At 29.1% G+C, this 26,383-nt stretch overlaps 1 protein-coding gene across 1 annotated transcript; it reads right to left on the reverse strand.

Moving 5' to 3' along the window:
* Positions 1–1,742: 1,742 nt before the first annotated feature.
* LOC109810508 (uncharacterized) lies at positions 1,743–10,600 on the reverse strand. Its single transcript, XM_029273813.2, has 7 exons — positions 8,407–10,600; positions 7,742–7,806; positions 7,544–7,618; positions 5,224–5,309; positions 4,965–5,122; positions 4,046–4,137; positions 1,743–3,652 (listed from the first exon to the last, which is right to left on the reverse strand). The coding sequence occupies exons 3-7, from the start codon at positions 7,556–7,558 to the stop codon at positions 3,167–3,169; spliced, it is 837 nt and encodes a 278-aa protein (XP_029129646.2). The 5' UTR covers positions 7,559–7,618; positions 7,742–7,806; positions 8,407–10,600; the 3' UTR covers positions 1,743–3,166.
* Positions 10,601–26,383: the final 15,783 nt, after the last annotated feature.

The following is a 26,383-nucleotide window of genomic DNA, read 5'->3' on the forward strand; positions in this document are numbered from 1 at the left end:
ACAAGTTATACTGACAACATACATATACATTTCGGTAGCTTACTCATCAGAACTTCACAGTTAAGCGTGTTTGACCTGAAGTAGTACAGGGATGGGTGACCTTTTGGGAAGTTTCCCAGAAATTGCACAAGCAAGGATAAAACACGCTAAACAGTGAAATATCGTGAAATAGAACCCTTGAGAGGCCAAATATGAGGATTGCTACATTAATAAATTTATTAAAATTAAAAAAAATTATAATTTTTGACGGGTAAAAAAAGCGTTGTAATATTAATTTAGAGGCAGTTGGTGCGACAGTTGATGAAAGGGTCGTAATGTTAATATAGAGGTAGTTAGTGCGTCGGGTGTTTTAGGGGTCGCAATTCCAATTTTGCGACGGTTTGTGCAACGATTCTGATAACCATCGCAAAATTTCCTGGTGACGGACAATTCTGCGATGGTTCCCAAACCTTCGCAATGTTGTCTTTGTGACAGTTCTAACCATCGCAATGTAGGTCATATAATCGTCGCAAAATTGTTATTTTCTTGTAGTGATTTGTTTGGCATGCATCATATGCATTAAATGTTTTTGTGATGGATACAATGTGAAATACACTTCTAAGGAAGGTCCCTTTTGTATAAAAATTTGGGGATTCATGACCTTGGAGATAACTAGGTTTGGAAGCCTCAATCTTGCTTGCTTGTGTGCATGGGGTAAAACTTGAGCAACATTGTTGTCTTGACACACTACCGATGTATTTTCTCCTAGTGTAGAGTGTTGTGATGGCTATCCGACATGAACTCCTATGCTACTAAACCTTTGGGTAGGAATAAAGTGATTTTATCGGTGCCACATGCATGTAGCTTTAGGAGAGTCTGGTCTATTGCATGAGCATAAAATACCTATTTTTTTTAATGACGTAGTTGATTGATATTGAGATGTGTGAAATAAACCTTGTTGTATCTTGTGATTTAAGTATGAGATCTAGTATGCCTGGACTATTGAGAATTATAAATGTGATTAATTATGATAATTGTTGTTGTTTTAATTTTGTAATTATTGTTATGTTTGTGTGGCTACCCAACAATTTCCTAAACCAGTAACTAAGTGAGATGTTTGTTTTTCTCCCATTTCTCTTTTGTGATTTTGTTGTGTTGTGATTGAATAGGTGAATTTAAATTATGGAGGAGTATTGAACTTATGTTGGGACCGCTTTGATAAGATGTGACATCGCAACTTTAGTTATGAATTGCTTTTTTTTTTTAATCATTGCCTAGGGATTTAGTTTCTTTTCAGATATTCAACTTTAGTTAGTATTCTTTGTAGTTGCTTTCAGTTCAAATTTTATTAAGTTGTAATGTGATACCTTTACCTCTAATTTTTTTGTTAGTTAATGAAGTATTTTTCAAACTACTACTTTTACATTATTGAATTTATGCATGAGGGATAGATGGTGTCATAGAAAAATAAAAAGAAATTATCATAGTTAAATGCCAGTGGAGAAAGTGAAGAAAATGAGGTTAAGAAAGGAAAAATAAGGTGGTAGGGGAATAAGGAAATAAAAGAAAAAGAACATTTTCAAGAAAAATCAATTACAAAAAGAAAAATTTTAAAAGTACTTTCAAAATTTTATTTTAAAAATGTACTTTTAATAAATAAAGGTGTAAATATCATTTCTCATATGGTTCCATTTTCTAGACACCGATTATTTAGAGACACTTGTCAAATACTTATCTGCAAGACTTTTTTTTATTTTTTATTTTTTATATATGTAAAGGCTAGGACATGTATGGCATCATTGTAGAGCATTGAGTTCCAATAATATGAGCACTTCAATGCCTACCAATTATTTGCAGCATATTTTATTAGAAAAAGAAAAATAGTAAACAAGTAAGCATGCAAAGACTAGACCTAAACTCTTGGGATGAAATTAACATAAACAGAATGAAGGTCACACACAATGATTGCAAAACAGATCCTCTCTAATAAAAGGGGATAAAACATCCCATTATATAAATCAACTATGTTTTCCATCTCATAGCCCACAAGTTTCTCTTTATACTGATTTCCTTCCCTAAAAATGTGAGATGAAAAGAACCTAATTTGGGAGCAAACTTGTAAAGATTTCTTCTATCTCTTGCTTATTTGGGAGCCTTCACCAATGCATCAAGGACAATGTTTGAATAACACTCTAGCCAAAGGTTGCACCACCCCACTTCATGCGCATGCTTTATTGCCAAAATGATAGTTACAAGTTCAGAACAGAAAGTAGTCTTGACACTAATATAAGCAGCAAAACCACCCATGAAAGCTTTACTACTAACTTGGAAAATCTCTCCATACAACATGGCCCCGGGGATCCTTTACCTCCTCCAATGAATCAAGCAAATGTTTTATTTTTTTTATTTATTAAAATAAGAAAATAATCTTTAAAAAGTGTTGGAGAGGTCTTTTTTTTTTTGTTGCATGTGTCTAGAAAAACATTTTCATTTTTGACATTAATGATAGGGAAATGGTTTGATTTCCATATTACAATAGTAATACCAACACAAAGAGAAAAACAAATCCATGCACCAGCAAAAGAAAAAAAATCCTAAATATGTTAATCTTACCTTCATTCCTATCACACGAGTTAATATGTATATATTCCATTATCTGGCTCCTTATTTATAGATCTATAACCAATTAATATTATAACAACTTTCACACTCATCTATGGAGAATACTACATGCACTTCCCTATCACTTGTACATCAAGAGAAATCAAAATCAATATTCTTAGATAATCTAATAGCATGCTAATTGCATGCCAATTGGCGAGTGGTTTGACCTTCACTAAGATGAACACATATTTTACCTTAGCCAAATCTACAAGTTTAACTAATATTTTTTTGTAAAATAAACAAACTAATTAGCAACTAATATAATTGTGAGTAGACTCATTTAAACATTTTTGCAATAAATGTTTATGATGAAAAATATCTCAAGAGGGGAAATCATGTGGACCAAAACAAATAAGAAACGCAAAGTCACAAACAAGCCATGCTCCATCTTATAGTCGAATGTTCTATGGAGTATGTACTATAGAGAGAGAGAGACAGAGAGAAAGAGAAAGAGAAAGAAACATCACAGTGAGCAAGTGTACACAACATGTTCAAGAGCTATTGACATAGTACCATTGAAAGCCTAAATTTTACCCACTCCTTTGGAAAGAGAGATCAAAGCTTCCACAACTTGCCAATCAAGTTGGTCTAGAGTTTCTTTATAACTTATAGGTGGAACAAATGGAAAAGAGAGTTGTTTAGAGGATCCAAGTCTCTCAACATCACTTTTCTCATCCATTAGAAGCTTGCCATGCAACTTAACATTGTCAGTATTGTTATTTTCTTCCATTGACATCTTGCCTTTCACATCATTGATAGGTTTGTCACCCACATTCTCAATAGATAGTGAGGGGCACTCTTTTGGTGTTGCACCTTTAGGCCACATTGGAATATTTAGATCTACAACAGACTCTGTTGTTGCCACTTTTCCGTCAAGAAAATTTTTTTCACATGAAGAACTTGTACCATCAAATTCACCAACTTCATGAACTTCAACTATGTTGCTTCCATCTTCAGGATTAGCATTGAGATCCAATGCCAAACTCCTCATAGTATCTCCATTTTCTTGCTACAATAAAGTAATCATGTATTAGTGCTATATTATTACATTACGTAGTGAATAGGCTTATCCCATGTACAAATATATACAAATTCTTCTATAACGTACTCTCAAAGCTAGCAACAAATGATTTTTTTTTTCATTCAAGATTGATAAATTGACTGATTATGTAATAATATTTGTGAAATAGTATATTCAATGATACCTAGTTAACTTATAAGATACTAAAGTCATCGTCACTTATCAACATATAAATCATAATTTAATAAAATTGTAAAAAAAAATTGAATTGTCTAGTATTTTCAAGTATAATTAACTTTCGATCAATTTTCTCAACAAATGATGGAAAAGGAAGATAATTATCATATGTTTGCGGTCAAATACATTCATGCATGTCAATACCTTTTGAGAATTTGATGTTAGTGTGTTTGCCAAATTATCACTCTGGCATTCTCTAACTCTTTGAACAGCATCAAGTTTACAACATTTGGATCCTGAAATCAAAGTTTTATTAGGAGAAATAGTTTTTTTTTTCACCTTTTGTAGCTGCAACACCATTTTCAATATGTATCAATGATACATATTTCCCTTTTATTTCCTTTTTATTTATGTTAGCAATTTTGGACAATCCTAACTTCTCAAAGCCTACAAGAAAACTCTTTTAACACAAATTTAAACTTAATTTAATTCTATAAAATCAATTTCTAAGGTAAGAGTTGTCCTTTCTTTATATACTTTATTTGGGTCATATAATATGAGACTGATATTTTTTAATACACTCTGTCACATCCAATACTATTAGGTTTGGTGTGTGAGTAGCATGGTGGGTGCTCCTTTCTCTTAATGAATTTAGGATAGACTTTGATACTATTTTAGAATGTAAATTTGAGTCAAACTTAATTCTACAAAACTAGCTCATAAAATAAGAGTGACCTATACTTATATGTTCTATTTTGGTTATATTTGTAACTAGCATAACGAGAGACTTGAGTTTTTCTTAGTAGAAACATCTAACTTAAAAAATAATAAAAACAAAAAATTTATAAATCATTATCATCACAAATGACTATTATTTATAAATAGGAATAGTATTGTCAGTCTCATTCTTTTGTTGAAATCCTTTTAAAGAGGACAATTTCCTTTGTGTCCATCAAGTTACTATGTGTCTAAAATTTTTATATTATACATGCTTATATCTCTCATGCATTTTTTTTTGGATTTTCATTAAAAAAAAATTAAGGTTTGAATATGTATTAGATATGAATACGTGAAGCATATTAAAATATCAATACTTGATAGTAATGAGATTTAGAACTTATACCTCCTGTTTGCCTTTTCCTAGCATATGAGTATTTTAATTTTGAATTACTTGAAGATTCAAAATTTACTAAACTTTTAGATTTTTTGCATTCTGACATTGTGCACTCTTCACACATCCAACCATCAGGAACTTTGTGCAGTATATCACGCATACAATAACTGGTTGATGAATGAAAAACAAAACCATATTATTTCACTTACCCCATAAAACAAGAAGCTACCAAAACAAAACAACAATGATAAAGATATTAGATATTTACGTGTGTTGTGCCCCATCGGTACACTTGCTACATATAGCAAGGAACTTTTCTAGTCCTACATCTCCACAGACATCACAAGCTATAACCTGTCATCAAAGTGAAAGCCAAAAAAGATATATAAATTCATGTGAAACAAAAACTAAGAAAAATAAATATGTGGCATTTGTATCTCGTAAACATATTATAATGCCAATAGTAAAACTTACTACATGATGTTAATAGTTAATACACAATAAATTGTTATCGATAAAACTTGAAATTGAGGTATGCAGTCATGGAAAAAGATCAAAAGGAAAAATAAAGATTCATAGATAGAATTTCAAACACTAAAATAGCATAACATGTTGCAATAGGATGGAAATGATTATGTAGAAAACCCAATTTCTTCTATAGAGAAATTTTGTATTGGGTGATTAATAAAGTACAATGTATAATAGAGAAAGAAAAAAAGGGTAATGTTAAAGATCCATCACATACCCCAAGTGATAGCTTTAAAGAGAATAAAAACGAAATAATATAGAATTTAGTACTACAACAAGATCTATTAGGGGAACAACAAAGAGGGAGAAGGCCATAGATGATCTAAGTTGTCAACAATGAAAACTTGCAACAAAGCAACTTAATCTTACTATTAAAATAAACAAATATTTCAATACACATTGCAAATTCATTCCAAATACTACGTGCACCACATGGTTCTAATACTTAACTCATCCATACTTGGGTATGCTATTTGTTTTATACCTTAATTTTTCACATTTTATTTCATGTATATGTCCATGTATTTCTTTATGTACAACCTGTTCATTTTGGATATGATCCGTTTATTATTATTGAAGTACAAAATCTGACTATTAGCTTATAATATTCCTCCTTAGCTTACAATTCACATAAAAAACTCATTGATGCAAATCATCAACTACTACCGAGGTTTCAAATAACTTGATTTCTCCCCCAACCTTCAATTAAGAACAATTGCATCAATTTTATGATAGCCATAAGTAAAATAATGTTTCCTTTGAATTTGGAAATGCAATACAATATAAGGTTCAAATATTGTGTCTCCTACAATATTGTAAGTTGTTGGGTGTAAACTTTAATTAGTCTCTAACTATGAAACCAAGAGACTTTTGCTAATTGATATTATTGAGTTCCCAAATACACCTTAGTGGATTAATCACTAATGTGGATTGAGAAATGTAGAAGGAGGGAGTAAGTTCATTTTTGGATAGTTGAAGTTACCCAAAATCATATCTATGATAGGCTTTAGTTCCATATTGATTTTGAGTTGGGTTAAATTAACTCCCAAAGCTAGCCTGAGGTAAGAATTATCTGAGCTTTATTTTGACCACATGCATACACACACACACATATATATAGAGAGAGAGAAAGAGAGAAAGACAAAGAGAGTAAGTGAGTGAGTGTGTGGGATCTCAACAAAATACTTTAGTTCAAGTATTGCAGTACACTACCAATATTTTGAATTAAGGATTTTTATACAAAGACAAAAGAAACACTCAAATTGTGGGTTAATTTGATTCAAATTGGGTTATTTTTCCAATTGAATGATAGTTTTCATCAAAATACCATGTTTTTGTTAACTCACCAAGAAAAAAAATACCTTATTTTTGTTAGCGGTAACCTTGTGTCCTAGAAAAGTAAGAAGCAAAATATGACTTGGTCCACTATAGATGTTCAATATAGAGCAATGGTCACTTGTGAACATGTATAGGCAAAATAGCCACTTTGCGAGTTAAAATTAGGAAATGTTGATCATATAATCTAATTTATTATAATCAAATCCTTACAATATTATGCCACATTCAATTTTCCTTAAGTGAGTCGAGCATAAAGAAATTGAGTGTCACTATATCAGGAAGAGAGTCTCTCCAAGGAAATCTCTAGTAAGTTTATTAATCCTAGTGATCCGCTTGCAAGATCTTTACAATGTCTTTTAAAAAACTGCAACAAGTTTGGTACATATGAGTTATATGATCTAACTTGAGGGGGATTGTCAAAAAGTATTTTCTATTTAAGGGAAATAAAACATGTTCTGTTTAGAGACTTGTATATTTGGTTGCATATATTTTGTAAATAATTAGGCTTTAACTTGTAATGCCTTCCTAATTTCCTAGTTTCCTTATTTTCCTAGTATGCACATTGTAATTATGTATATGTAATGTATCATGATGAGAATTTCCTCAAACAATTCAGAAATCTATTATCCATCTCAAGTGACGTCAAAACAAATACTTTTAATCCACAAAATTTACAATTATTTGTGGATAGATTGAATTAGATAAAAGAAGATATCACGTACCTCTTCTTCTATCATGTCTGAGTCACCTCTATGATTCTCCAACTCAGTTTGAAAAGATTCTTGCACACCTATGTTCTTAATCACAATAATAATTTTTAGAAATGCTTATTGTAGTATGAATAATGTTTCAATACAACTCAAATACGAATCTTAAATATAATACCACTACTATCAACCTCATTTTTCTAAGAATCTAACCTGGATAGTGTTGTTTTTGCTAATGGTGACTCCTTTTGTTTGCTTGGGAGCTAGGAAGGTGCTCCCTAAAGTAAATAAAGGGAATCATTTTTATTGATAGAAAAATTCACCAAAGAAATCTATATCACAATTAGGAAATTTCAAATTTATGCATATTCACTAAGATAGGGCTATCATAGAAATCTTTTAATGAAAAAAAATTCAATTGAATTGATTTGTTAGGAACAACTACTCTTATTATTGAAGATTCTTCAACCAAGTTTTGAGAATCACGACGATTGCAATTAGCCTTATGATAATGACTAGCACCAACCATTGAAAATTATCATTCAACATCAATTTATAAGATGATTTCTTCCTATCTAGATCACCAATTTTATTTTCGATCCCTAAATTTTCAATCTCAGATATGATACCTAAGATGCTTCACCATGGATTTTTGGTTCTTAAATGTTTCTCAAGTTGATTTAAAAATCTATCATCATCAAAATTGGTTAAACCTTTGGCAATGTCACTAAATCGTTTGCAAGTTTGGGCATTTCTCACAATTAAAAGAAATTCAACATCTTTGCAAGAACCAAAATCCCTAAAATTAAAAGGGGCCTAACTTTATACATTCCCAAAAAAATGAGTAGCGATTTGAAGATCAAATAGACGATACGTACCTCACAACTTGTTTTTTTCCCGCAATTGCATGTGATATTCAACAAAGCAGAGAACTGAAATGTTATCTTAGAAGAGCACTTACGGGTTCCCTTTTGCCTATAGGTTTTATTAGTAAAGTCATTAATCCCCAAACCCGCTGTCGTGCCACTTGTTCAATATGCACAAACAATGAGAATGAGTACCATGTGTCACACCCACTGCATGATCTGGACTTTTCTTCCATTTCAAATTCAAAAGGCTGAAAAGAGGGGAAACTGAAATCTAATAATTAAAATAATAACAAATTAGAACAATTACCAATAACAACAAAGACCATTGGGCAACTAATGTACTAAATCAAAAAGCAGTTATCTATTTGAATATTTTTGTTTGATCTACGTCTACTTCTTTTAATTCGACCATTCTCCATTTGATTCACTTTTATTAATAAAGCCTTGAAAATAAAATAAAAAGAAGAAGGAAATTCAATAACAAATGTTGATCAAATGATAATAACCTATTAGTCACAATGTTTCAATCATGCAAACCAAAAATTGAGTACAACACATGTACTATTAAATTTTAAAAGTTCAAAATTAAGTTGCAACATGAGTAATTTGAGGAAACTTATATTAGTTAGATAACAAGGAAGATTAGTAGGGGAGGAGGAGGAGGTGTGGAAGTTCTCTATTAGAAACAACAAACTAATGAATTAAACAATACCAGATGAAGAAATTGTTTGCATAGGTAAACTGTTACAATGCCATGATGAAGAAGAATACAAGAAACTTTTCATTAGTTTCATGTATGAACTCTCTTCACAACCATATGATCAAAGGAAAAAAAATTAACATCACCTAAGGAACATATGACATAGGTATACAATTCATATATACCCAAAATATATTCAATCTCATTATTCTAAACAAGATAAAGGAAATTGGAAAAAAAAATAGAGGCTTAATTTTTTTTCTTTTTAGTAAAAGAAAACAAAATTAAACAATTAAAATGGGAAATGAAAAAGAAAAAGAAAAACTTATATCCTTAGATACCCCCCAATCATTGAAATAATCAAACATCAAAACCATAGATTCAAACACAAACAAAAAACCAAGGTGAAAAAAATTACTTATATAACATGATCATGAAATCGTTAGAGTAATAATATATTGAAAAGTATAATATCAATAAGCAAAATTAGGAGAATAAAGAGCATGCCTGGGAAGGTTGGGGAGAAATATATTGATATAGACTCATGAAAATACTGAACTTTAGCCTCCTCATTAATGGCAACGATCCCAAAGCATGGAGACAGGAAACGAAACACATAGTAAAGGAGTGGAAGGAAGGGACAATGGTTCACACTACAACATGCAATATCTTATTGGTAATCTTTCTTTATTATTCCTTATGCTCTGTCGATGTCAGACCCAATTTCATTCTTGTAAACGGAATAGAATTTGCATCTGGAAACATATGTATATTTTTCCTCTCATGTTTCCTTTTTTATTTTTTTTAATTTTTTTTATTTCCCAATCAAGGAAAATTGATTATCAATTTTTGAGTGTTTATACAAAATAATATCTCATGTACCGAAAGAAAATATCATAATGATTAACTACTTATGTTCATGACTTTTATGTTAATATTTTTAAATTTTAGTTTTTGTTCAATGTATGGAAAGACATTTTATACTTTTATCTAATTAGAAATCTCAATGAATATGACATTTAATTTCCTAGTCAATAATTATATTAGACATGACAATATATGATTAAATGATAATATTTTTTTTTACATTATTGATGTATTTAAATTAAATTTAGCTTTCATCTAATTGTATTAAAATTTATGCATGTACGAGATTTTTTAAAAATATTTTAATCTTTTTTTATTGATATATTAAATCACTAATATAGAAAAAATTGTTTGATAATTTTGAAAATAAAATAGAATTTTTATTTCTTATTTTTAATTATTTCGATATATTTTATTTTTTCACTAACTCCTTTGTTTCTCTTAGTGCATTTAGATTTTTCTCATTTCCTTTTATAAGTTTACTTTATAATTAAAAAAAGGGATTAGTGATTGTATTGCAAACATACCAAATAATATTTAGTTGTTGTTTTCTATGTTATTTTCTTTTTTAGTAGGTATTAGATCTTTAAAAATTGTTGGCTTTATTTTCACTATTTTTACTAGTCATTAGCTTCAGCACCACTAATTGGACTAACAACTACATTGGGAGGAATATCACCTTTTTAAATGGGTGCAATTTTGAAGTAGTATGACCAAAAATTACCACCACATTCCACCTTTATCATCGACCCATGTAAGTCATATTCCATCATATTTGTTGTCCTTACCACAAAAAAAAGACAACTAGTAACCTCATTTTAATATTATAGATTAACTTTATCTTACTTTGTCCTATTTAGTGGTGATTGTATGAAAGTTCTTCATTTTTTATTGGAATTGAACCTTGTAACTATTCTATTGTTGTCATTAAGGATGACGAGAGAATTTGTACATGCAAATACTTGTAGGTAAAACCCATTATAAATATCAAACAGATAGTTAAACAAATATTTGTTTATTATTAATGTAGAGACGAGTAGTAAAGTACTTGTATCTGCATGTATCCATACTTTAGAATTCTTTAAGCATATTTAATTATATATAAAGTAAATTACTTTAATTTATTTCTAGTATAAATACATGTTTAAAAAATATATACTTTTAGTTTTTTTTTAAATTTTTGTTTAAAATTTAATATTTTAAAATATATTAACAAATACCTATGGATACCCATATATATATATGGGAGCATATCAAGTAAGAGAGAATTTATTATGAGAGATGAGAGGGTTAAAATATAACCCTTAGATTAATTTTCTCTCACTTGATTAAACCCCAAATTTTCTCTCACTTAATTAATCTAAGGGTTATATTTTAACTCTCTCATCTCTCATAATAAATTTCCTCTTACTTGATATGCTCCTTTTATATATATATATATATATATATATATATATATATATATATATATATATATAATTTCTATGGATATTAGTTTAACTTCTCAAATTTGGCTCCAATATAAACATCTTGAACATATACCTTTTGACATTTTTAAGTCTTTACTTCCTCACTTTTTTTTTTTTTACAAAATATTCAGTTAAGGGTTTTCATCGTGACATTTGTTAATTTGCAAAAATACCATCGTGCATCTTTTCCTCAGTAATATTAAGATTTTTTTAACATTTTAATCTTATTCATTCTAATGTGTGGGGTTTGATTCCTACCTCTACTATATATGAGACTAAATGGTTTGTATTACTTATTGGTTATTGTACTCGTGTCACTTGTATATTTATTATAAAAATTAAATATGAAGTTTTCAAGTGTTCTTAACATTTTTGTCTAGTTTAGAATCAATTTCTTACGTCTACTTAAATCGTGATCTAACTTGTGTTAGCATCCCCAACAAAATGAAGTTGCAAAGAAAGTGAAATTTTTATATTCTTGAAGTTATAGTTCTACTTTTCTAAATGTTTGTTCCTAAAACTTATTAAGGTAAAGCTATTTTGGTTGGCACATAGTGTTTCAGACTTTGTGTGTTGTCAAGCATATTGTCCTTTCTTGATGTTTTCTCATTTTGAGTATAATGAAAATCAATACTTTTTTTCATTAGAGCATTTATATAAGTTCATACTTAGCATCTCACACCGAGCTTCCACTTTAATATTCTACGTGCTACATTTTTCTTTGCAAGAGTTTTGTTTTATTTTTCTACAAAATAAAAGGAAATTTCTCAATTTTGGCCAGCACATAGTGTTTCAGACACTATCACTAACAAAAAATGTGACTGTGTGTTGTCAAGCATATTCTCATTTCTTGATGTTTTCTCATTTTGAGTATAATGAAAATCAATATTTTTCATCATTAAAGCATGTATATAAGCTTATACTTAGCATTCCACACCAAGCTTCCACTTCAATATTCTATTTGCTACATTTTTTTTCAAGAGTTTTTGTTTTATTTTCCTACAAAATAAAAGGAAATTTCTCAATTTCGGCTGTCACATAGTGTTTCAGACACTATCACTAACAAAAAAAACGTGACTTTGTGTGTTGTCAAGCATATTCTCCTTGATATTTTTTCATTTTGAGTATAATAAAAATCAATATTTTTCATCATTAGAGCATGTATATAAGCTCATACTTAACATCTCACACCGAGCTTCCACTTCAATATTCTACATGTTAGATTATTTTTTGGCAAGAGTTTTATTTTATTTTCCTACAAAATAAAAGGAAATTTCTCAATAAGAGTTTTTATTTAGAACTAAACTAAAAAGTTAACTATCTTTTATAAATTTTGTGAGTTTTCTTCTTTTTATATTTGTTGTTCCATTTTTTTTATTGAAATAATATACACAAATTCATGAAATATGAACTAATCATGCACCACCGTTTTTGTGCACATTATTAAAATTTTGTTGCAGCCATTAACGCTATAATTTTTTTTAACTAAGTTTAAGACATTTTAAAGGATGAGAAATTTATTGTAACCATGAATGAAGAGACTATGCATTAAAAATAAACTAAATCAGAGAGTTTTAGACAAATTGATAGTTAAAATGTTAGTCAGTTATAAATGGGTATACAAATTAAGTATTGATCTTATGATACCCAATATTAATATAAATGAAGATTGGTTGCAAAAGGGACACCCAACCATATTTTAATTGTGAGCAGACATTTGCTTAAGTAGTAAAGATAAATATAGTAACGATTATCCTCACTAGTAATTCACTTTGGATGAGACATGCAATAATTTGATATCAAAAATGTTTTCTTACATGGAGACCCAAAAATGGAAGTGTACATGGAGATCCATCTAGCATTTAGTTATCCTAATGAGAAGAATAAGATGTCAAGGCTAAATAAGACGTTTATGTTATCAAACAATATCCCTTTGAGTATTGTTTAGAAGATTCACCAAACATTGATATCCTTGGGGAACAAATTCATGATGATTATATCTTTTATATATATATATATATATATAAAGCATTACACTATAAAAAAATACTTATTATCAATGGACTTTTTCTCACAAATATCTGTCAAGAAAAATAATATTATTGAAGGATTTTTCTGACGTCTGAAAAATAATTGATTCTCATGATATTACCCACAGATTTTTTCCATCTGAAATTTCAGATAGATATTACCTACGAATTTTTTCCGTAAGAAAATTATGATGTTTCAGGCAGATATTTCCCACGGATTATCTGTCTAAAACATCGTTCATAAAAAATGGAAAAAAAATTCGTCGGTAACTTTAAAAAATTTAACGATAAAAGATTAACAAATTAAATTCTTAAATACTTAACTAATTTTCTCATGCTAATTAATTTACCATACCAACTATTATATATATAAAATTTATAATTAAATAATAGTATAAAATAATAATTTACTATCAATATATTTTAATATTATATAGTTAATTTTATTTAAATTGAGAAATATATAATTAGTGAAATGATATATTAATGCATGATAGTCTAAAATTAAAAGATAATTTCTTAACATTTATAATAATTTTAACAATTTTGAATTTATTGTTTTTAATAAAACAAGATTATTATTTAATATAATTTTAAAATGATTTTTTAAAAATATTAACAATACCCACGAAATTACCGACATTATTACCAACGGAGATATTCATGGGTAATTATTTTTTATTAAAAATTTATTTTAAAAATAATAAAATTAATTAATAAATAATTATAATAAATAAAAATTAAATTAGATAATTAACCACGAAATTACCTACGAATGTATCCGTGGGTAAGTATTTTTTTATTAATAATTTATTTTAAAAATAATAAAATTAATTTATAAGTAATTATGATAAATAAAAGTTAAATTAGACAATTACCCACGAAATTATTCATAGATGTATCCGTGGGTAATTATTATTTTATTAATAATTTATTTTAAAAATAATAAAATTAATTTATAAGTAATTATGATAGATAAAAATTAAATTAGATAATTACGCATGGAATTACTCACGGATGTATCCGTGGGTAATTAATTTTTATAAATAATTTATGTTAAAATAATAAAATTAATTTATAAGTAATTATGATAAATAAAAATTAAATTAGATAATTACCCACGGAATTACCCACAGATGTATCCGTGGGTAATTATTTTTTATTAATAATTTATGTTAAAAATAATAAAATTAATTTATAAGTAATAATGATAAATAAAAACTAAATTAGATAAAAAAAATTAAAAAATATATAAAATTCTTATAGTTAAAGAAAAGTCTCTAAAAACGTTATTGTACAAGAAATACATTTGTGCTTTATATATAGAAGTTATTATTCTTTTATTAGTTACTAATTTTCATTTAATATATATTTATACAAATTTTGAATATGATTTATTGATTTAACTATAACATTTTTTTATATATAATTTATTATAAATTTTAATTATAACAAATAAAAATATCACTTGTGAAATACACAAACTAAAATATTAATATTTTTTAATTTAGATAAAAATTATAGTATTATATTATATTGTAATTTGTGAAATATACTGTAATGAGAGGTATCCAAAGATTGTACAAGTATGAGATTCTATAGTTGAATATGACTTAAAGGAATTAATTTGTACTATTTATACCAATGAGATGCATCTACTCTTTGGTAGCTTATTCCTTAAGAACGTGCTTGACATGGGGTAATTTAGGGATGGGTGACATTCTCGAAAGTTTTTCAAAAATATGTGTAAGTGACGACAAGGCACGCCAAAAAGTCTTGTGTTAATTTGTAAGGTCAATCTTTGATCCTAAAAGCATATGAATATCTAAAAAAGGGTTACCTATGGAGAGCTCTAATTGGTGAAGGGTTCTGACCAACGAGGAGTTGCGTGAAGTGTCATGGAGTGGAGCTGCTGAAAAGTCAGGTATGAGAGATGGTTGTACTAAATAAGGATGTTATTTAATATAATTTTGAAATAATTTTTTAAAAATATTATCAACAATACCCACGGATAAAATTCGTGGGTAATTACCCACGGATAAAATCCATGGGTAATTATGTCAACAAGTTACCCACGAATTATAATTCGTCGGTAAATGTTTCAGACAAGCAATTTTCTGACGGATTATTGTCCGTTTGTAATCCGTTGGAAATGAAGTGTTACCCACGGATTTTTTGGATTACCTACAGATTTTGGTCGTCTGTAATTTCAAAATTTCTTGTAGTGTTATCGTGGTGGACATGTAAAGTTTCTTATAGTTTATGCAGATGATAGGATTATTGAATGTAATAATGAGATTGAAAACAAGCTCTAAGGGAGAAACTCTAACTCAATAGGAGATGAAAGTGTTGAGAATGTAATGTTTCTTATAGTGTACGTGGATGATATGATTATTGCATGTAATAATTAGATTGAAAAAAAACTCTAAGGGAGAAACTCTAAACTCAATTAGAAATGAAAGTGTTGAGAAAGTTTATGTATTTTCTTAGGATAAAGGTTGCCTATTCTAGACATGATATTTTTATCTCCCCAAAAGGTATGTCTTGAGCTTCTCAAAGAGACATCAAAATTAAGGTGCAGAACATTTGAAGCTCTCATTGAGAAAAACAAGATCAAAAGTGATGAAGAAAGCCTAGTAATAGAGTATGCTTAATTTGACAGATTTATAGGAAAATTCATTTATTTATTCCACACTAGATCAAATGTTGTTTATGTTGCAAGTGTTTCTAATCACTTCATACATAATCCTCAAAAGAGACACCTACATACATCTAACAAATCCTTCAATATTTGAAGGTAAGTTTGTGGAAAATAATTAGAGAGAAAAATGTGCATTATGCATGTTAGTGTATGCAAATGCAAACTAGGTTAAATTTACTATTGATAAAAGATTCACCTCGGAGTACTACATGTTTCTAGGATGAATTTTGATGACATGAATGGGTAAAAAAAAATATTTAGTTGCTCGATCTAATGCAGAAGTAAAGTTTTGAGCCATGACATATGGTATCTATGAGATGTTATGAATGAATATCATACTGGATGAACTCAAGATAACATATGGGAATTGTGTGAAATTGTTTTCTGATAACAATTCTACTAGTAGCATTGCACACAACCCTGTACAACATTATATAACCAAACTTGTAAAAATAGAAGACATTTTACTAAAGAGAACTTGGACAAAAATCTTGTAGTTACAACTTTCACCCCTTTAGGACTTCAAATTAGTAAGTGTATTTACCAAAAAGTTCCTTTTGGTGAAAGTTATGTACCCTCGTAAGTTGGGTATACAAAGTAAACATTAATTACGCCAATAATGACACGTAATAAAAGGACTAGTCAAAAGGGTTTCAACTTGCTAAATTCAATGAGTTAAGGTTGGATTAAAGATTTTACTTTATACCAACCCAGAGGGCTATTATTTTAGTCATATAAAGTTTTTTCAAACTATAAGTCGCCATAAAACCAAGCTTTACATTGGCTTGGGGGTTAGTGTTTTAGAGGTCATTTTAAGCTTAAGAAGTATGTAATAGTCTGGACACACCAGAATGAGAAATATCTAAATATTTATATATGTGTGAGACTATGTGATTGAGGATTTCTTAAAAGAATTAGTTTATACTACCTATACCAACAAGATGCATATATTTTTTGGTGACTCATCACTTATGAATTCTACAATTAAGTGTTTTTAACTTGGAGGGATTTTGGAATGGGTGACCTTAAAGAAAGTTTTCTAGAAAGTGTGAATAAGGACAAAACACATTGAAAAGTCTTATGTTGGTTTATAGGAATAGTTGGTGATCCTAAAAGGTGACAATGCATATCAAACAAGGCTACCCATAGAGGATTCTTATCTATGAGGGGTTTTGATCAAAGAGGACTTGTGTGAAATGTCACTGTGTGAAGTGTCATAGAGTTGAGTTGTTGAGATGTTAAATCTGAGAGATGTTACAAATGGTATCATAATAAGTTCTCTCTCTTAATACAGTGTGGTTCGAAGACAAATCAAGCAAAAAATAGTGGGTTTGTAACAACTCAAACACATTAGAATGAGAGAAATTCATAAATTTGTATAGGTGTGAGATTGTATAATTGAGGATAACTTAAAGGGATTAATTTGTACTACCATACTAGTAAGATGCATCTATATTTTGGTAGCTTATCACTTAAAGTTTTTATGGTTAAATGTGCTTGACTTTAAGCGATTTATGGATGGGTAACCTTAAAGGAAGTTTCCCAGAAAGTGTGTGAGTCAGGACAAAACACACCGAAAAGTTTTGTGTTAGTTTGTGAGAACAATTGATGATCCTAAAAGGAAATTGGGCATCTCAGAAAGGGCTATCCATGAAGGATTCTAATTGGTGAAGGATTTTGACTAATAATGAGTTGTGTGAAGTATCACCATATAAAGTGTCGTGGAATGGAGTTGTTGAAATGTTAAATCTAAGGAGTGTTACAAAGTATACTCCTTGGCACCAACTAGTTTGTGGCAAGGGCTTCATGAGCCTAAAACTACTCAACAATTGATTGGCCTATACTACAATTACTCAAAAAAAAAAAAAATGCATTCATGTCAAAAAAAGGCCGACTTAATAACACAAATGTCAATTTAGGTAATGTATATGTCGAGTTACTCATGAAAAGCATAATAACCTTGCTTAATTATGGCATGCTCCATAACAAATTGCCTCATGGATAACAACCTTTTCTCACATCAACCTATAAAACCTTTGAAATTAACATCACCAAATATATTCATATTCTTGTTTTACCTCACTCTATTAAATCATATATTAACTTGAGCGTGAGAGAGTTTACAGATGGTTATCACATTCTCCCTCTTGTCTTAACACCTCTTGGTAGTCCTCTTAATCACCATTCAAACACATTTGTAATCATGCCTTCTTGACAACACAAAAGGAAAGGAAAATAGGACCAATAAAAGATTAGAAAAACTTGTAGAAGGAGAAAGGTACATACTTCAACAGCAATAAAAAATATGCAAACAAAGATTATGTAAAATGAGAAAACTATTGAGTTCATGTGATAAGGAAGTGTGGAATTTAGTTTTTGAAATAGATAGAAGGTAGAGTGATACATACATTTGAGAGGAAAGAAAGAAAAGTCAATTCAAAGATATAACGAGAGTTTACTTGATTCAGTGAAGGAAAAAAAGAAAAAGTAGTAGAGAAACTATGTTAGAAGATAAAAAGTTTAGTCAATAGACTTATTGATAGCAATAAATATAAATCATTAATTTTATGTAGAATAATAAAACGACCATTCTATCCATACAACATTACCAAACTTGTTTAATTTTAATATTTAAAAATAAGGTTGATACTTATCGTTCTTAATTTTCTTAATTAATTTATTAAATATTTTATATTTTGCCTAAATCTAAGAAATATGGAATACATAGGAGTGTTTAATTGAAGAACCACGGTAGACTGCCGGGCTTCCAAGCTTTTCCGTTTATTAACAAAAAAGTACATTATACATAATTTTTCACAGTTTATACTTAAAATTCACTATCCTTTTGTTTTTGGTCCACTTAAAGGCTGTGGTCTACAAAAAAAACAAATAAGGTTTAGTGTCCACACTATGTTTGGATTTGGGCCTAAAACGTACACGAGAAGTAGTCAGGGATTGGATCTCCTAACCTCTTCTAGTTCAAAAGAGCCCATTCTAAGTTTGATACATGACCCAAATCAATGTCTTTTTGGGTAACACATAGTGTTTTTACTATATTTTTCAGAATTACATTCTTAGAAGTATAATTATTAAAATGCTATTTTTATGAATATTTAAAAATGTGTTTAATAGGATTTTAACATTTTTGAAAGTGTTTTAAAAATTTAAATTAATTAAAATAAAAAATAAGTTGAATAAGTGTGTTAAAATATAATTTCTCACATTCTTATACGAATACAACTTTTCCATCATTTATCATGGAAATTAAAATGAAGTGAATCATGTTGTAACTACTTTTCTAGTAGAGGTCTCAAGGTGAATGAACCTGACTCATATGAGTTGACTCACCATAAATTGATGTTTAAAACAGGTAAATTTGACTCAATTCACTTTCTGATGAGTTATAAAAATCTCAACTCAGTTCAACTCACCATGACTGGGTGGCTTAAAGAAAATATCTCAAATTTTTTTACCAACAAATGTCTTAAAGATCTCGTAGACAGTTAGACACATGACTCCTAGTGATTTGTGTCCTTTGTGTTCGGGGGAAATTGAGGGTCTAGATCATATGCCCTGCGTGATTGCAAATGGACAAAACAAGTTTTGCATGGCTTGCATGCATGCTGACTTGCCCATGGCATTTTTTCAACTGGATTTAAAAATCTGGTTAGCTAACAATGTTAAGTCTGCTGTAATGTTTAAGGGGTTCAAATGGTCTCAAATTTTTGGAGTAGGTATTGACATAATTTGGTGGCAACGTAATGAGTTTGTCTTTAAGAAGAAATGGATGTCAGCTTTTGCTATAGTTGGTAATATTCATTCGATTTTAGAGGATATTGAATTTAGCAGAAATCATCAATATATTTTGTGTTAAATCTCCTTATGGAGGATGATGCTGTAATATCTTCTCAAGTTATTTATAGTTAGTTTGTTGGTTTCGGGTGTTTTGCACAGTCCATTCAGCAAAAAAAAAAAAGAAAAAGAAAAAAGAGAGCGTATATATCAAGCATAAAAATGAACTTTCGAATGGCCTTAGTCCTATTCTTTTTTATTAAATAAACTTTAAAAAAGTCATGATTTAAGTTATTTTCTAAATATTAATAAGGTAATAATTATTATTATATATGTTTTACTTTCCTAAATATATTAGGATGATTATTCTAAATTTCTTAAAATTTGGAACATTTGCTAAAAGTTAAATTTTCATAAAAATATAAATAAATAAATTCAAATATTTTTTTTAGTTTTATTTTATTTTTGTTAGTTTTATCAAATCTTTGTTTGGCTTTGGTTAAGTTTTACAAGCGAAGAAATTCTTATAAAATTTAACTCTTGGTTTATAGAACCACTTATAGTAGTTTAAGTGACACAAAAAATATAGTCATGCTTAAACAGATACTCACATGCACTTAAGAGAGCCAAGCTTCTAAAGTGGAAGTAACTTTGCTTAAGTTACACTTTTTGGGTCGCTTAAACACACTTCTATCTCATCATTCCAAATCATATTTAAAGGATATAAACAAAGAGGCAACCTATCTAACATTCGTGATGAGATCCTATTTGAGAAAAGTGGAAACTATAGAATACCTCTATGACTTTCATATCCATTATCTCATTATCTTCATTCATTTTCCATGTCTATGAGTAGTTAAATTCACCTATGTTGTGGAGTTGATGTAACTAAACTAGATTCAATATGCATTTTCTGATTAATTATTCATATTTTTATTAAATTATTATTTTCTCTTCCCACTCTTAATGCTTATTTTGACTTAATCACCCTAAATATGATTTTTTTGGAATTGAATTATGTTGAAAGATACTTTTAAAATCACTAATTACTTTTAGAAAAAAAAATAATAATAAAACTTATAGTTAATAATAGTGTAAGGTTTTATTTGTCAATTTGTCTGACATCTTATCTTTAATGCGAGTTGTTTGGTTAATCATTATAAAGAATTGAGAGATTAATTATGACTTAGAGTGTCACACCTATAGAATTAGAATTTAAGTAAATTTATTGGTTGTTAGAATAATTTGATATTGAACCTAATAATTGATTGCCTAGTACATGGGAAAACGGTATAGTGAAATCAAAATCTCCAATACTTTTATTCACATTAATTCACAATAATTTTTTTTTTGCAATTTATTTAAATATAAAAATATTCTTTACAAACTTTTCATTTTAAGTCTTGTTCCAAAATTCTAAAACAAATTGAAATAATGTTTTAACTTAAATAGGATAATATTAAATTTAAATTTGTATTAAATTAAGTTAAAATTGAAAAAAAAAACACAAAAGGAAGGTTGAATATATATGTGAAGGTTTTTAAAACTTTCCACAAGTATACAATATAAGTTCTTAAAGACATTTTTATCCAATAAAGGTGAAGGAGCAAGGAAAGAGATGTAACAATTTATATTTTTATACTGGTTCACTTAATCTAAGCTAGTCCAATTATCTTCAAACTTGAAAGGTTCCACTAATTAACTTAAAAATATTTTATAACACAAGGATTATCTATGTCTCTCCTAACTACAAACACAATGTAACACCCTTCTACCTGAAAAATTAAATAAAGAATTTAATTATTTAAAATCAACAGCCTTTTATAATAATAACTTTTAAACATCAATACTTAGTAAAAGGGTTCACATATCTTCACAACATTTTTATTAAAAACATAGTAAAATAATGTGTAAAATTAAAATAACACACAAACTGCCTAGTTCCACAAATTCCAATAACGAAACATGATGAAATGAATCTAAATAATTTCAAATAAAATAATAAAACTAAATTTTCACCCCAATGTCACACTAATTAGCGCGAAACCTTTTTTTAAGCCTTTCTTCCATCAAACACATCCTCTTGTACCTAGTTTTATTCCCACAAATGGAAATTAGTCTAAACACAAGCACACAAGCATATGGAGTGAGAATACATCTAATCCACACACATCATATATGAAGCATAAGAATATACACACACATCTACACAAAAATACATCTTAGAATACATATAAATCTGCAACCACACATCTACAATAATCATTGCCATACATTCATTCATCTTCTATAATCAACAAGTCGTACAATTTATCTCAATTAAAAATAAGACTTGTGTAATGCATGCTTCTAACTCTATTATACATGCATGTGGATGGTACTAATCCCATAATCAACATCAATATAGAATAGCCTAGGAGTCATGCATGGAACATGACCATCCATTTATAGTGTAGGGGTCACCCATCGATAGTGATCTCCTAAAACCCCCCTCAACCAGGGGATGTCTATTAGAATCTCATCGAAGGATTACAACTAGCCATGATAGCCTCCCATTCTTGTAAGAGGTTCCCTACCATAACATCCACCGAGGCATAGGTAGATGACCTGTGATATTCTTTCTACATAGACTCACATTATTCTACGAACAAAGTATGAATACATGGACTCAACATTTGCATCACAACATTACAATATACAATGATTCACTTCCTCGTTTAACATAACATGATGGAACCTTACGAGGAACTATATTGTTGTAGTTTCTTTTTCAAGTTTCTTCCTAGATCTTTTTCTTCTTGACACTCCTCAAGCTTCTTCAAGGTCTCCAATGGAGGAGGAAACCTCTGAAATCACCTTCAATGGTGAAGGACTCTCTTCAAGTGGTGTCACTTCAAGGAAGAAGATAAATCACTTCAAATCTCACCACACTCTTAGGAAGAGAATAATAGAATTCGTAAATCAAAAAGAGATTTAAGCTTTTAAGAGAGAAAATAACTCTTCAAACTCTGATAATACTCAAACATTGTACAAAATGGGTCAAAACTACAATATATAGAGTTTAGTTGGCTTATAGTGCAAGCTAGACTAACCATGGTTAAGTTAACCATGGTTAGCTATCTTGTACTTAAACTAACTATCTCTAGTTAAATTTCTAGAAGTCTAGTTAATTGTCTAGAATCTTATGGAGAAAGCTAAGCTAATCCTAGTTTAAAAAGAACATAGGTTAAGTTAACTCCAACTACCTAGTCTAACCATTACAACTATTAAACTAGTGATTACTTTTAACAAGTTGTACACTATCAAAAGTCATGTGACTGATTTAACAACTTGGATCACTAGATTGGCTTGGTTTGGACGTTCAAACCACTTGCTTATCCACTTGTATGAGCAAGTGAACATCCAAACCTAAAGGCCATAAAAAGATTTGGGTCATCTAAGCCTAATAAGTCTATCATGATTTTAGCTAGTTACACCTCTCCTAAACTACTAATTACATCCTAAAGTAAGAATAATACAAAGACAAAAATATCTATACTACTTGACCCAAAATACAAAGCCAAACAATATCCTAATACAATCGTTACTAAAATGAATTACAAAAATGTATAACAACTATAAGATCCCTCCAAAGGTAGGGTAGGCCTACAATTTTTCAAACCAACTTTCTCATCATTCACCATTCTGGTCTTATCTCTTCCAAAGGGATCCTTGGGAAGTAGGTTTCCATCATAACATCATCTGATTTACCTTAAGATAAAATCATTATAAAATTGTCTAATCATAATCATATGTTAATACCTCAACCATTGTCACTAAGAGATCAACATCATTCAGCATTTAAATCAATAACTTAACTAGTCTAACAATGCTATCGGTATCACACATTAGGTCCTTAGTATCTCAAGTCATTAACAATAAACTTACATCATAACTTATTCACAATTATTTTCTCTCATGATTTATCTTTCCTAAACATTGATATAGGTACTTCCAACCATTCATAATATTGAACACTTAAAGGGTAAAGGTATTCATCATCATCATCATCATTCACAAACTACATTTCCATAACTTAATCTTTTGAGACATTGTGTGGTCCAAACACCTTATCTAGAGCCATATATATATATATATATATATATGTGTGTGTGTGTGTGTGTGTGTGTGTGTGTGTGTGTGTGTGTGTGTGTGTCATCAAGTTTATATTAATTTTGTTGGAAAGAAAAAATAATTATCTACAATTTGTATGTTGACCTCAAGAGTTAATTCTATCATTTATTATTTTTAAAAATTATATATAAAACTATAGCATTTTAGCCTAAATTTAACAACTTGACCTTTGCTTACTAATTTGATCATAACTTGATTCTAAATATGACACTCTCTACCCCGCATACCATAACACAAATAATAAAATCTGAATAACATAATTCTTCATAGTTAAATATCAAACATGTTCATATAGAGAGTACCACATCTGTAACTTGAACAAAATAACATAATTAGTAGAAATTACAAAAGATATAAAACTAAGGTTTTATTTTAAAATAAATTAATAGAAAAAACATCCTAATCTAGTCCTATCTATGCCCTGATATCACATGTCCTATCAAAGAAAAGCCCAATACTAAAGCCTAAGCTTCATCACCACCATCCTCAGCCTCATGCTGATGATCACTTGCATAACAACAAAAGCAAAAAAACACAAAAGAAAAAGGAGCGAGAAACATATCACTTTGACTCATGGTGTAGGAATGCACACTGAATAACCAAACACAAACAAGACATGTATACATATGCACAACATAGACAGGTTAATAACAATATCACACTTCACTCATCCATGACGTAAATTAGTTAAAATATAACATTAGAATGCACATGTAATGGACATAGACTACATATTATCATGCATGTGACGCCAATAATTATCGCTAGCAACACACAGAGTAATCTAGGAGTACATGTTGAGTTACACTCTCTACACACTCTCACTAGAAGGATATACTAGTAGGGTCTAGTCGGGATAGCTAAGCTACACAAGATACATCTCATGCACACAATGGGCGAGATCGGGATTTACAAATTGAGTTATCCCTAAGGACTAATCTTAAAGCTTTTGCACAAGGGGGCCTTCCCTAGCGACGTTATTCTATATCGTACCCTTAAAAACATTTATGCAAATGATGCATGTAAATCAAGACTTTATGCATTATCATACCACATTATCATGTCTCATTATCATATAACATCTTCATGTCATTTCAACCATATCAATTTATCTCATATCATATAATCATCAATTGTATTCATTAAAGGTTAACATTAAATAGCACAAGAATTCACATCATTGCTAATGATATATCACAAAAGAGAAGTAACATAAGATTCACATTACACCAATAGAATTCATTGAACAAAGAAGGAAGCACAACAAGGCAACTAGCACTCAATGCCAGGCTAGGCATTCAGTGTAAGGTTTCCAAAGAGTTTATTAAGATGCTTTAGAGCTTTATTAATGCTTAGGCTTAAAAGAGGAATAAAGCAAACAATTGATTTTGAATATGCTACTTTTTGAGTTGATATTTCTCTTTATGATTGACCTTCCTTTTTTAGACACTATGCTAGTTAAGACATAGTGTATCATTTTAGGCACATACACAAAAAAGAAAATAAAGTAATATAATATTCAAAATAATGCTACATGTATAGCAAAAGTTATTCAACAACTTGTACAACATCAGTTTTGTGTATATCTCTATGCGTCGCATCATTATTATGGAAAGAGATATTATTAATGATGGGGAGAGATTGACATAAAAGTGATAATGTTTAATTTTTATTGTATATGTAACATTACTCTAGCATTGATAACATTCACAAATTATCAGAGTGATTATCATAATATGTTATTGAACATTTGAATATGTTATTTAAAGACACAAAAATGTTCTACAAGCATTGAATTTGTGAACACTTAAAAGACATAGACGCTCGTTGCAAACATTGGATGTTGGACGTAGACTAGCCTATTTTACTAAGTGTTACAATTGTCTTATTTTATTCATTTGCATATAAGGGTTATTAATGAAACACTTTTTATTCTTCATTCCTTTCTAGCTACTTCCTTGGATGCATGCTTCCTGAAATAACTTAGACAAACATTAGTCTTTCAAGGTCATTGCTTTGTTATCACCAAATTTGGAGTGCTAAACACATGAAATTATTTTTGGTTCAACATAAGTCTCTTGGAAAAATGATATTGATCTCACCAAGTTTACTACTAGCGCAATTTGGTAAAATTGTAAACATTCTAACAAGTAACTTAGATTTGCATGATCAAATTAGAGGCTAAATTATACTTTTGATCATTTATCTTATTTTTTTTAGATTTATTTTGGTCCTATAACTATTAAAATGTTTA

The sequence above is a fragment of the Cajanus cajan genome, chromosome 5, assembly GCF_000230855.2.
Source record: "Cajanus cajan strain Asha chromosome 5, NIPB_CcT2T_4, whole genome shotgun sequence".
Classification (NCBI taxonomy): Eukaryota; Viridiplantae; Streptophyta; class Magnoliopsida; order Fabales; family Fabaceae; genus Cajanus; species Cajanus cajan.

What these genes read in the sequence shown, in the direction of transcription:
- LOC109810508 (XM_029273813.2), bottom strand. An exon ending in TAGGAAAAGGCAAACAGGAG is followed by an intron (nt 4,138 to 4,964) that starts GTATAAGTTCTA and finishes CTTTGATTTCAG; the next exon opens with GATCCAAATGTTGTAAACTT. An exon ending in TAACATCAAATTCTCAAAAG is followed by an intron (nt 3,653 to 4,045) that starts GTATTGACATGC and finishes ACTTTATTGTAG; the next exon opens with CAAGAAAATGGAGATACTAT.